The following is a 12,828-nucleotide window of genomic DNA, read 5'->3' as shown; positions in this document are numbered from 1 at the left end:
TGAGCTCAAAAATATAGTAGAAGAAAAAGCAAAGAAACTCTGTGAAGGATACTTGAATCGCATTCGAAAAGCTGAGCTGCAGACACAAACAGAAAATCACCATAGCAACAGTTCCATTTATAACAGTAATGACGAGCCTAATCCCAATAACAGTGAAACTGACGCCGTCAGTACCGACACCCTCTTTCCCAGGAGTGATGCCGCTAATCCTAACAGCAATGCTGAGCAAAATTCAGAAACTGACACCTTGGTTGCCTGGCATGTAATTTCTGAACCATATTTCTACCTGAACGATTACACTCAGGTGGGGCAGAGCTGAAAACAATGTTACTGTGACCAAAATAAGCTTCACAGAGACTGTTGTTGGTTCTTGCATTAGTTTCCATTTAGTTTCAAAAGTTTTTTAAACTTTAATGCCGGGCCCCACAAAGACAGACAAACAAGTACACTCAGATCAGGAGTTGCCAAAGCAGCAAGAGCATGTCTCCCTCTTTGAGTTGTGTCTTTTCAGTCACTAATTCTTTCTCTCAGAAACATACAGATTACTCTGTGTGCGTCACGGTGAGCTCATAGAGCAGAATAAGCCTTCCAGGAACACACAACTCAAACAAAGGCCGAAGAAGAGAGTAACGAGACCCCCCCACACGCACACACACACACACACACACACACACACACACACATAGCTGGACTGGCCATCGGCCCACCGGGCATGGTGATTTTTCGTTCTTATGGGCCAATGGGTTTTGGGGGGGGGGGTTCGTTTTTTTTCCCGTAACGGCATAAACACTGAAAGGTGGTGGATTGGCCAGATGCTGGGAGATGTGTAAAAATAACTCAATTGTTTGGTGGTGGCTATTGCGGAGCTTCCACAAATTCAGTAACATTAGCAAGTGGTGGAGGCCAGCAGATGCAACACACTGGCAGGTGGATGACGGAAAGGCAGGAGGAGCAGAGACCCGAGGCAGTGAACTGAACTTCAGGTAAGAAGTTATGACCTGCAGTCTATCTGGTCAGATATAAACCAAGTTTAGGTGGAGTTTATTTTCGTTATGCTGACTTTTTACAGTCAGTTACAATAACTCGTACTGCATACTAGCTAGCATGATGGAGTTTATATACTGCTGGGCGGGTGCTATGATGTTACTGATGTTGAACTTGTTTTATCTTATTTTATTTATAAGGTTAGTTATTAGAGTTTCCAACTGTCCTGTAAAAAACGGAATAGTCTGGTATTCAGAGAAAACATTGCGCGTTTCGTATTGAGGTGAGAAGGAACACAGTTTGTCCTGGACTTCAGCTACAATGAAAAAATACACAAAGCTGGATTTATTCTGTGTCTTTGCTGTCAGCTGCCTCTTCTCTCATTCTCTCCCCTCTCTCTCCTGTTTCTACTTCAATCATGAAACTGATCAGTGATCAGCTGATCGGCTTTTCTCTCTTGTTTGTTTATCGCCCACTTTGTGCCAGAAAGAGGAAACCAGCGGAGGTCGCGCTAAACAACAGCAGCATATTTAAGGTTGATCAGCTGTTGTTAGAATTTATTTAATATTAATTTCTAGTATCAGCTGATGTTTGCTGGAGCCACAGCTGTAAAAGCTGCTGGTCATGATACCGGTTTGGATTGTGGTGAGAAGGAAACATGAAGATGAAACCAGGAGATGTCCTTACTGAATCATCAGAGCTGAACAGGTGATGGAGAAACAGGTTTACCTTTTAGGTCAGCGGTCTCCAACCTTTTTTGTACCACGGACCGGTTTATGCCCGACAATATTTTCACGGACCGGCCTTTAATGTGTCGCGGATAAATACAACAAAATAAAACTAGTACCGGTACCGAAAAAAAGAAGATTTATTCATAACCAGTGTTGGGAAGGTTACTTTTAAAATGTATTCCATTACAGATTGCAGAATACAGAATACATGCCCCAAAATGTATTTTGTAACGTATTCCGTTACGTTACTCAATGAGAGTAACGTATTCTGAATACTTTGGATTATTTAATATATTATCATGCTGTTTACAACTACATGAATGTGATTTATTACTATTACTGAAGGTCCGCGGCTCCGAACCGTAGTAAAGGGACCTCTGGCTAATACGTGGGTTCCGTGTTGGGCTCATAGCTGAAAAATAGCTTTACTTTGTTGTCTGGGTCAACTTTTCTTGCGAGAGACAGAGAGAGGCGTTGAAAGGCTGCTCCAACGGAACTTATTGTTTCGGAGGAAAACACGAACACAGCGTACAGTCGAGTCTTAATAGCTTACTTACAACTGGGCTCGTCAGGCACTCTTCTTGGCTGCAGTGGTTATTATTATATTTACATGCTTCCAGCTCCCGTTTCTGCTCGATGACAGCTCGTACTTTTCCTTTTTCTCCCTCCCTCGCTCACAGACACATAACGTGTATGGCAGTCCATTCTCCCTGCAGCACGGACTACACTGCCCATGAGGCTGCATTCTTTAGAGCTATGTCTGTAGCATTCTGCCTGTTAGCTTAGCACAACAACAACAACAAAAAGGCGCTCTCTCACCCAGGAAACACGCAGAGAGAGAGCGTCACCCTGTAACCATGGCAACCGTAGTGCTGCCGCCTAGAACAACAGAACATAGCTGTCAAACAAAACCCAAACAGTCCTGACCCGCGACAATATGAAACAGGAAAGTACCGCAGTGTAATCCATTTATTTCAACAAAGTAACTGTATTCTGAATACCACCTTTTTAAACAGTAACTGTAACGGAATACAGTTACTCATATTTTGTATTTTAAATACGTAACGGCGGTACATGTATTCCGTTACTCCCCAACACTGTTCATAACACACGTGAAAAGACCCAGGAAAACCGAGTTAACGATCAAAACGATAACAAAATAACGCTGAAAACGATAAAAACCCTGAAAATCATACATTTCACACCTGAGCCTCAACTCTCGCAGCCCGTTACCAAACGACTCACGGACCGGTCCTAGGCCCGGGGGTTGGGGACCGCTGCTTTAGGTGACATAAACGAGTTGAAGGGAAGTTATGAACTGTTTCTGAGAGACTAATAACACCAGGATCCTTTTCTAAGTAGCTGACAGCTGGTAACTGCAGGGGCGGCTCTAGCAAAGTTTTGCCAGGGGGGCAGGTAGGCATTAACAGGGAGAGGGGGGCACAAAGAAATACTTTTCTTTTTTATTCTCATTTAAAATGTTTCGCTTTTAAAAAATAATTATCTGAATCTTACAACAAACGTTTTCATCTGATGTCAAATGTATAGAAATCCATTATTGTACATAGTAATTTTTTTTAGGATCCCATCATAATTTCTTCAGAAGTAGCTAAGTACTGCATATGATGCCAGTATTTTCCCACATTTTCTAGATACTGTACCAGTACTGTGTGCAAAATGCCATCAAAAAGTCAATTAAGTTTTATTCTTTCTCACCTGTCTTTCTGTCTCCTTTCACTTTTTAAAGGTTGCCATGTTAGAAAAAATATTTTGCCCTGCCATGCTGTTTATTGATGTGGCAAATGAATGGTTTATGAAAATATATCTAAATCTGTCATCAGTAATCAGTAATGATCATGTCTCCCCTCTAGTCTTCTCTGTCTTAATTTCAGGTTTTCACCATGTGTTGTAGATAGTTCAGGAGGTTAAGTCGACCAAGCAGTTTAGAATACCAGAATAGGGAGGATGGTGTAGGTTTAAGTTTATTAGACTGATACATATATACCAACAAGACAGTCTGCATCACTGTGACAACAGCGTTTGTTTTCATTCAAAGGCTTTATGGTTTTTCCTATAATACTTGGTGGGCCGGTCTCTAGTCAAAATGCCCGGGCCGATTTTTTGTCCCAGTCCAGCCCTGCACACACACACACACACACACACACACACACACACACACACACACGTGCACGCACACGCACACGCACACACACACAGACACACACACACTTCCCTTCTGGAGACGTTTCCATGACAGGTCAATCCATGAATTAAAGGAAACTCAGCCACAGTAAGTGGGAATTAACTATTACAGTGTGTAAGTATGTGTGTGTGTCTGTGTGTGGTTCCCAGTCTGTGTTGAAAAGTTGTTTTTATAACAAACTCAGAGTGCATATTTTCTCAACATGTTGCTGCAGTGTCCCGAGCTGCCCGAGTGCCTCTGAGCTCTCACACACCTCTCCTACACACACAAACACACCTATAGTTTGTCCTTGTGGATAACAGCCGATTACCGAGAACATTTTCAAACATGACACAGCTCACAGTCTGCTGAGTGACCTTAAAGAAAGCGACAATCTTCATTTAGAAAACAGATGTAGAACTTTTCTGCTGGGCCTTCAGTGAGGGTTTCAAATGTTTTATTGAGTTCTGACATTTACCCATAATGTGTATAAACAGCAACAGAAAGTAGCGAGAGTCCGTCCAGGACTGCAAGTGTATGCCAGATTATGCCAAAGCACCAACAATGGCAGACGATGACTCAAAGGTAGCTGCAACAGAGCCTCAGCATGAAAACATGCCTTTGCCTTTATACTTTGTGATAATTGTACAGAGAGTAAAGTTTTACATAACTCACTGGTTTCACAGCTATAGGCAGCTATAGCCCCTATGTGTTTGCGAGGCATCACTGCAGCTAATATGGACTGTAGACAATCATGCTGCTAGCATTACCTGTCAGGATTGAACTACACCCTCTTGTTGAATAAATTCTCATTTCTGTCACCTAAAAACAAGGTGGTGATGAAATTAACGCTAAAATTTAGACTTCAAAGACTGGAGTTCTTAAACCGTGGGTGACATCATGCAGTCTGTCGAAGTTATGATACAATTTATGGCTTTTCTGGAATAAGAGCATAAAATAGCAACACAAACAAATTTAGATTTCTCCAACATTTGTGTAAAATAACAGCTATTTAGATTCAAATCGTGAACCCATGTTGACTTTATTGATGTTTTACCTTTGACTAAAAACGCACTGTATTTAACCAAACGAGTCCAGAAGTAGCAAAAATGGACTAAAAACATCGAACTGCTACACTTAATGAGGGATGCATTGGTACTTTGGTTCCTCCTGGACGCCTGCTTTACATCACCCTGCACTTTGCTGTTCATCGGGACAGCTGTGTTTGGAAGTGTAACGACTCTACCAGCCAGTATTGTCAAAGCATCCATGTATGATTCAGACACATTTAGATGTAAAGCCTGGATAAGACTTGGGTTGTGTGATAAGCTGCTGCTCTAATGTCTCTGTTATGTGAAGGGTCTTTGTTTTACCTGGAGCCAACAGGTGAGTCACTGGGAAAACGGAAAGGCAAATTATAGAGGAGTATGTGTATGTGTTAGGGTTACATCCTGGTATAGCGCAAGCTGTCAGGCCTCGTCTGCCTCCATGTCTCTGTGCATTACTCTGTCTTAGTTACTTCCTTTTTTATTTTGAAGATGGATTATTTGTACTGAATCTTGTACTTCCCGTCTTTGTCCTGCATTTGGGTTATCTTCCTCTGTGAGTGTTACACTTTCAGTTTTTAAATTTGTGCATTGTTTCAATCCCTACATCGCAGTTATGCAGAGAAACGCTGCAGGAAGACAACCCTTATAACCCTCATCAGGTTACGCAGGTGTCATTTAATCCAACAACATTGATCGATCGCAGCTCTGAAGAAAAAAGCATGAAGAGATCCGGGTGCATGTGTGGGAACTTGTTGCACATGTTTCTCTTTTAATCAGCATGTAAGGGGAAAGTCCACGTTTCTGTGTCAGTGTCTCAGCCGAGCGATCTCTGTGTTTCTGCTCTGCGTTTGATTATTTACCGTACCTTTCTCTGGTGGACGGCTGGACAGTGCAGAGAACGTGAGGTACATGACATAACAGCTGATGATGGAGGCCTGAAGGAGCCCAGACCGAGGCTGTTCTGTAGACAGAGAGAAAGACAGAGGATGGTACAAAAGTTCTCAAAGGGGAGTCCTGAAAAGTCTGGCCATGATTATTTTTCATCTCGAGGAAGAAACCTTCAGCTCAGCACTTCAAACTGCTATAAAGAACCATCAAACCTGGCAACGCTACTGTTGTCCCAGCACAATGACCAGGATGTAACTGTCCTCCATTCCATATAGGGTCTATTTTTCTTTTTTTATAAATATTTTTATAAATATAGAATATAAAGATTTTTTACCAAACTACAGATTTGCACAGTACAAATGCACACTACACTACCTCATGCTGTGTGATAAATGCAGTGGAGTTAAAAGTCTTGATGTGTATTCCTAGAGTCCATAAACTCTCACAAAATGTAAATACTCATGTAAAGTACCAATACCATTACCTGTACTTGTCTGAAAGTACAGGCCTGTGTTTAATCCTGAAGCCCAGACATGTGTAGGCAAAGCACGTCTGGTTTAATGGGAGAAGCAGATAATGTTAGCTTACATCAGCTCTCCGTTCAACAGGTGTATGTTTGCACAGCTGGATGTGGACTAAGTGTTATTTGCAGATTTGTTGCCGTGAGCGTGTTTCATCGACTCACTCTGTTTCACACACGGTGTGACGGCAATGAAGGACATGAGACCACAGAGTCCCAGGTTGACCCACAGCAGGACTTTGTTGAAGTGGCAGGCAATGGGGTGGGTGTAGTACTTGTACATGAAGGTGAAGGCCATAGTGGCGATGGTGTAGAAGAACAGGGTGGCGCACATTACCGCCAGGTACCAGCGCTTGTTTTCTGCTGCTCCAGTCAACCTGAGAGGACAGATGATCGTCAGAGCTTGACTGAGTTCATATTCAAGTGTCATGGTGTTCCACTGCACGAGTGATTATTCCACTTTGAATTTGGCGAGACAAGGAAGCTGGTGGGAAAGTGGCATCCAATTATTACATCAGGCTTCATTTTTAACTGAGAGTTTATTCCAGCCCTGTTGTTTTACCTGTTAACACTAAAAACAACAGATCTGTATTGTTTTGACTGAACACATCACACCTGAACCGTATGCTTACCAAAGCAGAGCTGGGCTTTGAGCCATTAATAACACCAACTGGGACTGTAAGAACATTTCCTCTGCTAAGGTCCATAAACATTAAAGATGAATCTCTTAGTCTGCACATCTGCATCATATACATGAACTGTGGATAAATGACATGTACAGTAACATTTGCTCTCCTTGCCATCCTCATGGGTAGAACTCGGTGGTTAGTGGTTCAAACCTCTTGTTATGGAGATTTAAACTCACACAACTGGAAAACAACTGGAAGACAGAATGCATGTATACAGCCTACTTTGACGTGAACATGTTTAGCATCTTTAGCATGTAGCTGAAAGTAAACCTAAAGTTATGTTTAGAAGTGAATGTGATTTTCTATGGAAAAGGTTTCAGAGCCTTCATTATAACACGGTCTCAGTCTGTAGTTACTTTCATTAGTTTGTATAGTTTTATGTGTGTATTTGATTTTCGTTTAATTGTGTACATGTTTTTAATTTGCTGTACCAACAGGCACCTATAAATCAAATGTGTGACTGTTATTGTTATTAAGATGGAATTCGGAATATCTCACACAGTCACTGAGTCAGTCGGGTATTTAGGACTCACAGTGGTGAGGCCAAGGATTGAGAAGACAGTAAGAATAACACTGGAGTCAGCTTGATAATGCAAAGAGAAATCTGCCAGGTGCTGCAGCTGTGAACCAAAGAATATTTGGTAACATTTCTGACCTGTAAACCAAGACTGGAGAGACAGTGGTGAATGAAAACTCCACGTCATTGTAAAGAGAGAAAGAGGCTTTTCTGCCTGTCTGCAGTGGCCTCAGAAAAGGCCTGAATGAATAAATCCTCTTAGCTGTCGTGGCTACAACTCATCAGAGTTCAGAGGTGGCTGAGCCTGACGACAAAGGCAGCTGCAACAGCTGGATACAGTAAATAACATCTGGGATATGTCTGGACGGATAAATGAGGACATGACAGAAAGGATGCAGAGAGGATAGAAGTGCCAACAGAATTATTATTTCTTAGTCCGTCGGTTCTCCGGTCACTCGGAAACTGTTCAAAATTCATGAACACGTCCTTCTTTTCCTGAATATTTGAGGTCTGGATGATTTTCTTTGATCACAGCAAACTGAATACTTTTGGTTTCAACTACTCCAGACGTCTGAAGACAGACGTGTGGTTGCTGTTTGTCGCATGTTTCACCCACAGAAAAAGCAAATAAAAAAAGAAGCAGCGCTCTGTTTTACTTAGCTGGTGCTGAATGAGTCTGATTTGAGTTATTCTGCAGGACAGAAATGAATCATCAGCACTGGCTTCACACGAGGCTGGAAGAAGCTGCAAAGGACCCAGAAACCGTACATAACAAGAGATGGATGCTACAGGTCTGACAAGTCCAGCTGTATATAAATGTATGAGCGCAGTGGCTTTTCTTAAATAACACAACACTATGTTCAGTTTGGAAATGATGCACATTAGTGTCCAGAAGGATGATAAAGCAGTATATGCTGCACATCCCCAATTTATAAGCTTTATCCAAAATGTTTCCATTTCTCTTGTAAATATGCAGATTACAGAAATAAATAGATGTGATTGTGTGTATTGTTTCATTGGTATTTTGTGAAGGACTTGTGTTATGCTGAAAACCAAAAATATGTGTTCACTGCGAAACAAAGAAAACATGTCATTCCAACACCATGTGGCACTCCTCCTCTGGATTCAGTCTTTCCAGATGTTTAATCTGACTGCAGGGATTCGCTCTCATCCAGCACTGCACCGAGGCATCCCAGAGCTGCTGGATGTGCTCATGGTCATGAATCGTTTTTTCATAAAGTTTCATCGTGCAAAGACGCATTATGATGTCAGCAAAACACAAGCAACACAGCAAACACAAAGTTAATGACACACTTTTTAACAACGTCAAGATCCCCACAGACGGGGTAAGTGTGTCCTTGTTTTGGATGATTGTCAAATGAGTGATTCCACACAGCTACGAGTTCGTCTTCTTCATTTCACAACATAAAATCACACATTAGGTGATTCTGTAGGACAGTCTTAGTCTTACCAGTTCTTGTTCCAGGTATGTGCAAACGCTGTGATGAGGATGAGCTGAATCAAGATGAAGGCGAATCCTCCCACCACACCAACATAATGCCAAGCTGAGGCAGGTAAAAGAGAGAGAGAAGCGCCATCATTCAGTGATTTATTTCAAGATGACAGAGGAAGCAGTTAACAGGAAAGGAAAAACAAGAGCAACCTGTATATAATAAACTGGCTGTGATCTCAAACTTGTTTCAGCATATTTATTGTCCCCAAACAAAGTGAAACCGAGCTGCAGAGATTTATGGCCCGTTGATGAATGCCCTGCAGGGTTTCGATAGTGCTCAGGAGCAGATCTCTGCTGCCCCCTAGAAGGGTTTAGAAGGAAGGTCATATCTGCTCTCAGGATGGATTTGCTTCCAATGAAAAGCCTGATAGAAAAGTTTCTCACCATGCAGGAAGGACTCTGTTGGGATGAAGAAGGCAGCAGTGCACATTCCCAGCAGTGTGATGAACTTAAGGAACCAGAAGCTGAAAAAAGAAAGAAAAAAGGAACTGTTAGTTTTTGGGGGGTTTTAAACCTTCAATATAAAAGCTTTTTTCCAACGATTTTGTAATTTTTACTAATTTACAAGTGCTGTATTACTTCTCTATTGAACCTACAAACCCACTCATTTCTGATACTAAGAAAAGAAACAGCAGAATCTGAAAAACGTACCTTTTGCAGACTTCTGAGCTCCAAATCGGCTTGTTTGCTCAAACTTACTTTATTCATCTGATGTGGAATGAAAATATATTCACTGTGGTGTGTTTTTGAACTAATAATTAGAATCAGCATAAACTCAAGCTGCTGTTGTAAAGATTTACAGCATCTGCTACCAACATGAACATTACATGTTTTATGTTATTGGATTTTCTTCCAGCTACAGACTGAATGTCTCTGTGCAGAATTTTAAAATGCTTGTGTGCTGCTCATGTTTCCTCAGAAATGAAATTCATTGTACTGACTTTAGTGGCCTCATACATTCAGATAAATACTTTATTTAACAAGAAAAACAATTGAAACACAAATAATAAACTCCCAAAGAGGGAGGTGCACGTTGATGAGCACAGTAAGTTTTTCCTCCGTGCAAACACTGTTTATGTGTCTGCGTCTGGTCTTTAAGAACGAGGGTACTCGGTGCTCTGCAGGCCACTGTTAGAGCTGTAACCTTTCACTGTGCTACTACTAAGACTCCTGTGAGTTTATTTATACCAGACAGAAGCAGCAATCCAGTCTGTCAAATCCTAATCCGAGTTACGTCACAGCTATAATCGACTGCACTGCAATGGAAAGTGCAACAACAAAGAGCTTTAATTAGAGCAGCAGCTTTCAGTAGGTACAGGCTGGAGTATTTAAAGGCGTGTGTGAGGACACACTCCTAAAGTCTAATTTAAATATTCAAGGAAATCACATAAAAGCAGGCGGTGCACATTTAGGTCAGATCTGCTGCACTTGCATAACAGTGTTACAATAATATCCTGCGTTATGCTTTTGATTGTTAATGTGAATAAGAAAACATTACAAAATGTAAAAACTGAATATTTTCTTGAGTATTTTTAACTGAAACATGATTGACTCCAATCTGCCTTCTTTACAAGACCTGCACAGGTCACATGACACATCATCTTCTGTCCCTGCTCATAACCTTCACACAATGCTTCATTTCTCTTTTATATCCTGCTGTCTGTATGTAGTTAGGACATATTCCTATAGTGTGTATTTATATTAATATCTATACAGAGATGTATGTATTATGTATAGTGTAAATAGATAGAATAATATGTATAAAATACACAAACACTACCATTGAAAAGTTTGGACACGCCTTCTCATTTACTGTTTTTTCTTTGTGGTCACGACTGTTTACATCATAGATTCTCACTTTTGTAAAGTGTAGAGTTGTTTGGACAAACATATGGTATTTTACTTTTAGGCCCAGATTGGGAAGACTCCTACAAATAGCTATTGGTTGATTGATTGATTGATTGGTGAACTACATTATTAACCTCTAACAGTCTGTACGTGTATCTTCTTGTCACTCATTGTAACATGTTGGTGCTGAAATGTGGAAAAAGGCTCATGTGTAACACTTCACACTGACCCGTTGTGTATGAGTGCTCTGAAGTCCTGACTGGACTTCACGTCAATGAGGAACATCGCCATCATCAGGTAGAAAGAGGAAGTGCCGAAGCAGACTCGATAGACCGCAGAGTAGCCCACCAACATCTCACAGTGGCCCCCGCCGTGCGCCTGGTCACACACCACGTTGAAGAAAGGCACCTGAAGTGACACGTCACATTCATGATGACGTCAGAGATGGTGCTTCTCCACACTGACTGACTATTCAGTGTATTTTCGTCTACACATTAAATTCACACAGCTAAGACAAATAATTTGGTTTATTTATTCTTTTGTTCTTGAAACTCTTACCTGCAGCAGTTATTTGCAGAACTACGTACAGAATAATAATGTTTAGTAGTTATTATTCTGTATGACTTTATTTAATGTTTCTCACATTGTTCATTGGGGTTTGAATTCACTCATGACTGTGGACTTTGTGTATGGAGTCAGAATAGCTGCACTGTATAAAGCGCACTGGTAACATATTGAACAACTGAGCAAACACTCACATTTTCCCTGACGAGCTCGGAGACCGTGCGGGACAGCATGAGGCAGGAGACCGCACAACTCATTATGTGAAAGAGCGTGTACATGACCCGCGTGCTGGTGGAGGATTTGACCGGAGGGCAGAAGGCACAGCAGAGCGAGCAGGGAGCCGGCCCACAGCAGCAGCATATCTGAGAAGGAGAACAGCACACAGGCCACGGACATATTTCTGTCTGCTGTTACAACTGTCACACATAGCAGCTGAGAAGATGTGAACTGTATTTCACCAAAATCCCACTTGATCTGAAACGTGTAATATGTTAGTAAATACACTGCATGCTGCAACAAGTGGAGATAAAGTTAGAAAAATAAAATCTTTGGCATGTGGTCACTTCCGGCACACAGCATCTCCTGAGTCAAAAGAGCATCTGACGGCCGTGGGTGATACATGAGGTCAGACAGCAGAGTAGAAATGATGTGCACTGATATTCAGTCCAGAGTGCTGAAAAATGAAAACCATGAACTACTATGAGCTCCATAAATTTGTTGCCTTTCAACAACAGGAGAACTCTTGATCCTTAAGCTCTAATTTACTTTACGGGTATTTGGAGTAGTTTCAAACTGCTTTAGTACTCATTGAAAGTTGAAGACTTCCTGTAGTGGGCACTGCAGTGTTGAATCGTGCTGTATGGTTAAGTTTACGTTAAGCAGAGTTCCTGCTGGTACAGGGACCCGGAGGATTGAAAATCCTAAACACTGCATCTGCACAATCCAAGTATTAAAAGCAAAACTGTCTGAAGACATTTAAAAGTCCCAGTCTCACACTGCCAATGATGGCAGATTAATGAGTCCACTGGCATCTGGCTGGTTCTGATTCTCATCAATCAGAGCTGTGGATGACTGAATGTAAGCCTGTGTCCACTGATCCTGAACTAAACCTAGAGGAGAAACCTGCACGCTCATCTGCTCATGTGCTTCAGCAGCCTCTGCAGTCTGTCTGTAGTAACTGTGTAGTTTTATATTGTAGATTGTATTTCTCTGCTTTGCTTTGTGAACTGTGTGCATATTTGCAGGCACTGGAACTGCACTAAATACTAAAGGAGTAAATCCAGATGTATTATCACTCATCATGTGCACGTCTTAATCTGATAGATAATGCAGAGAGGATTATC

General features: G+C 41.5%; 1 protein-coding gene across 3 annotated transcripts in view; it reads right to left on the bottom strand.

The window, feature by feature from the left end:
- The window catches only part of serinc4 (serine incorporator 4), a 31,948-nt gene that overhangs the window by 8,201 nt on the left and 10,919 nt on the right, over nt 1–12,828 (bottom strand). For all 3 annotated transcript variants that reach the window (XM_086294665.1, XM_086294657.1, XM_086294674.1), the window contains exons 2-7: nt 11,680–11,847; nt 11,151–11,329; nt 9,458–9,537; nt 9,032–9,125; nt 6,520–6,731; nt 5,812–5,907 (exon numbers count right to left, since the gene is read on the bottom strand). In XM_086294665.1, coding sequence (XP_086150791.1) covers nt 5,812–5,907; nt 6,520–6,731; nt 9,032–9,125; nt 9,458–9,537; nt 11,151–11,329; nt 11,680–11,847 — 829 coding nt within the window. The remainder of the gene's footprint in view (nt 1–5,811; nt 5,908–6,519; nt 6,732–9,031; nt 9,126–9,457; nt 9,538–11,150; nt 11,330–11,679; nt 11,848–12,828) is intronic.

Source organism: Aulonocara sp. 'chitande type north' Nkhata Bay, linkage group LG1, assembly GCF_057382095.1.
Source record: "Aulonocara sp. 'chitande type north' Nkhata Bay isolate Kocher_YH1m ecotype deep benthic linkage group LG1, A_spYH_male_GT1.1, whole genome shotgun sequence".
Lineage (NCBI taxonomy): Eukaryota > Metazoa > Chordata > Actinopteri > Cichliformes > Cichlidae > Aulonocara > Aulonocara sp. 'chitande type north' Nkhata Bay.
This window is presented reverse-complemented; position numbering and strand designations above follow the sequence as displayed.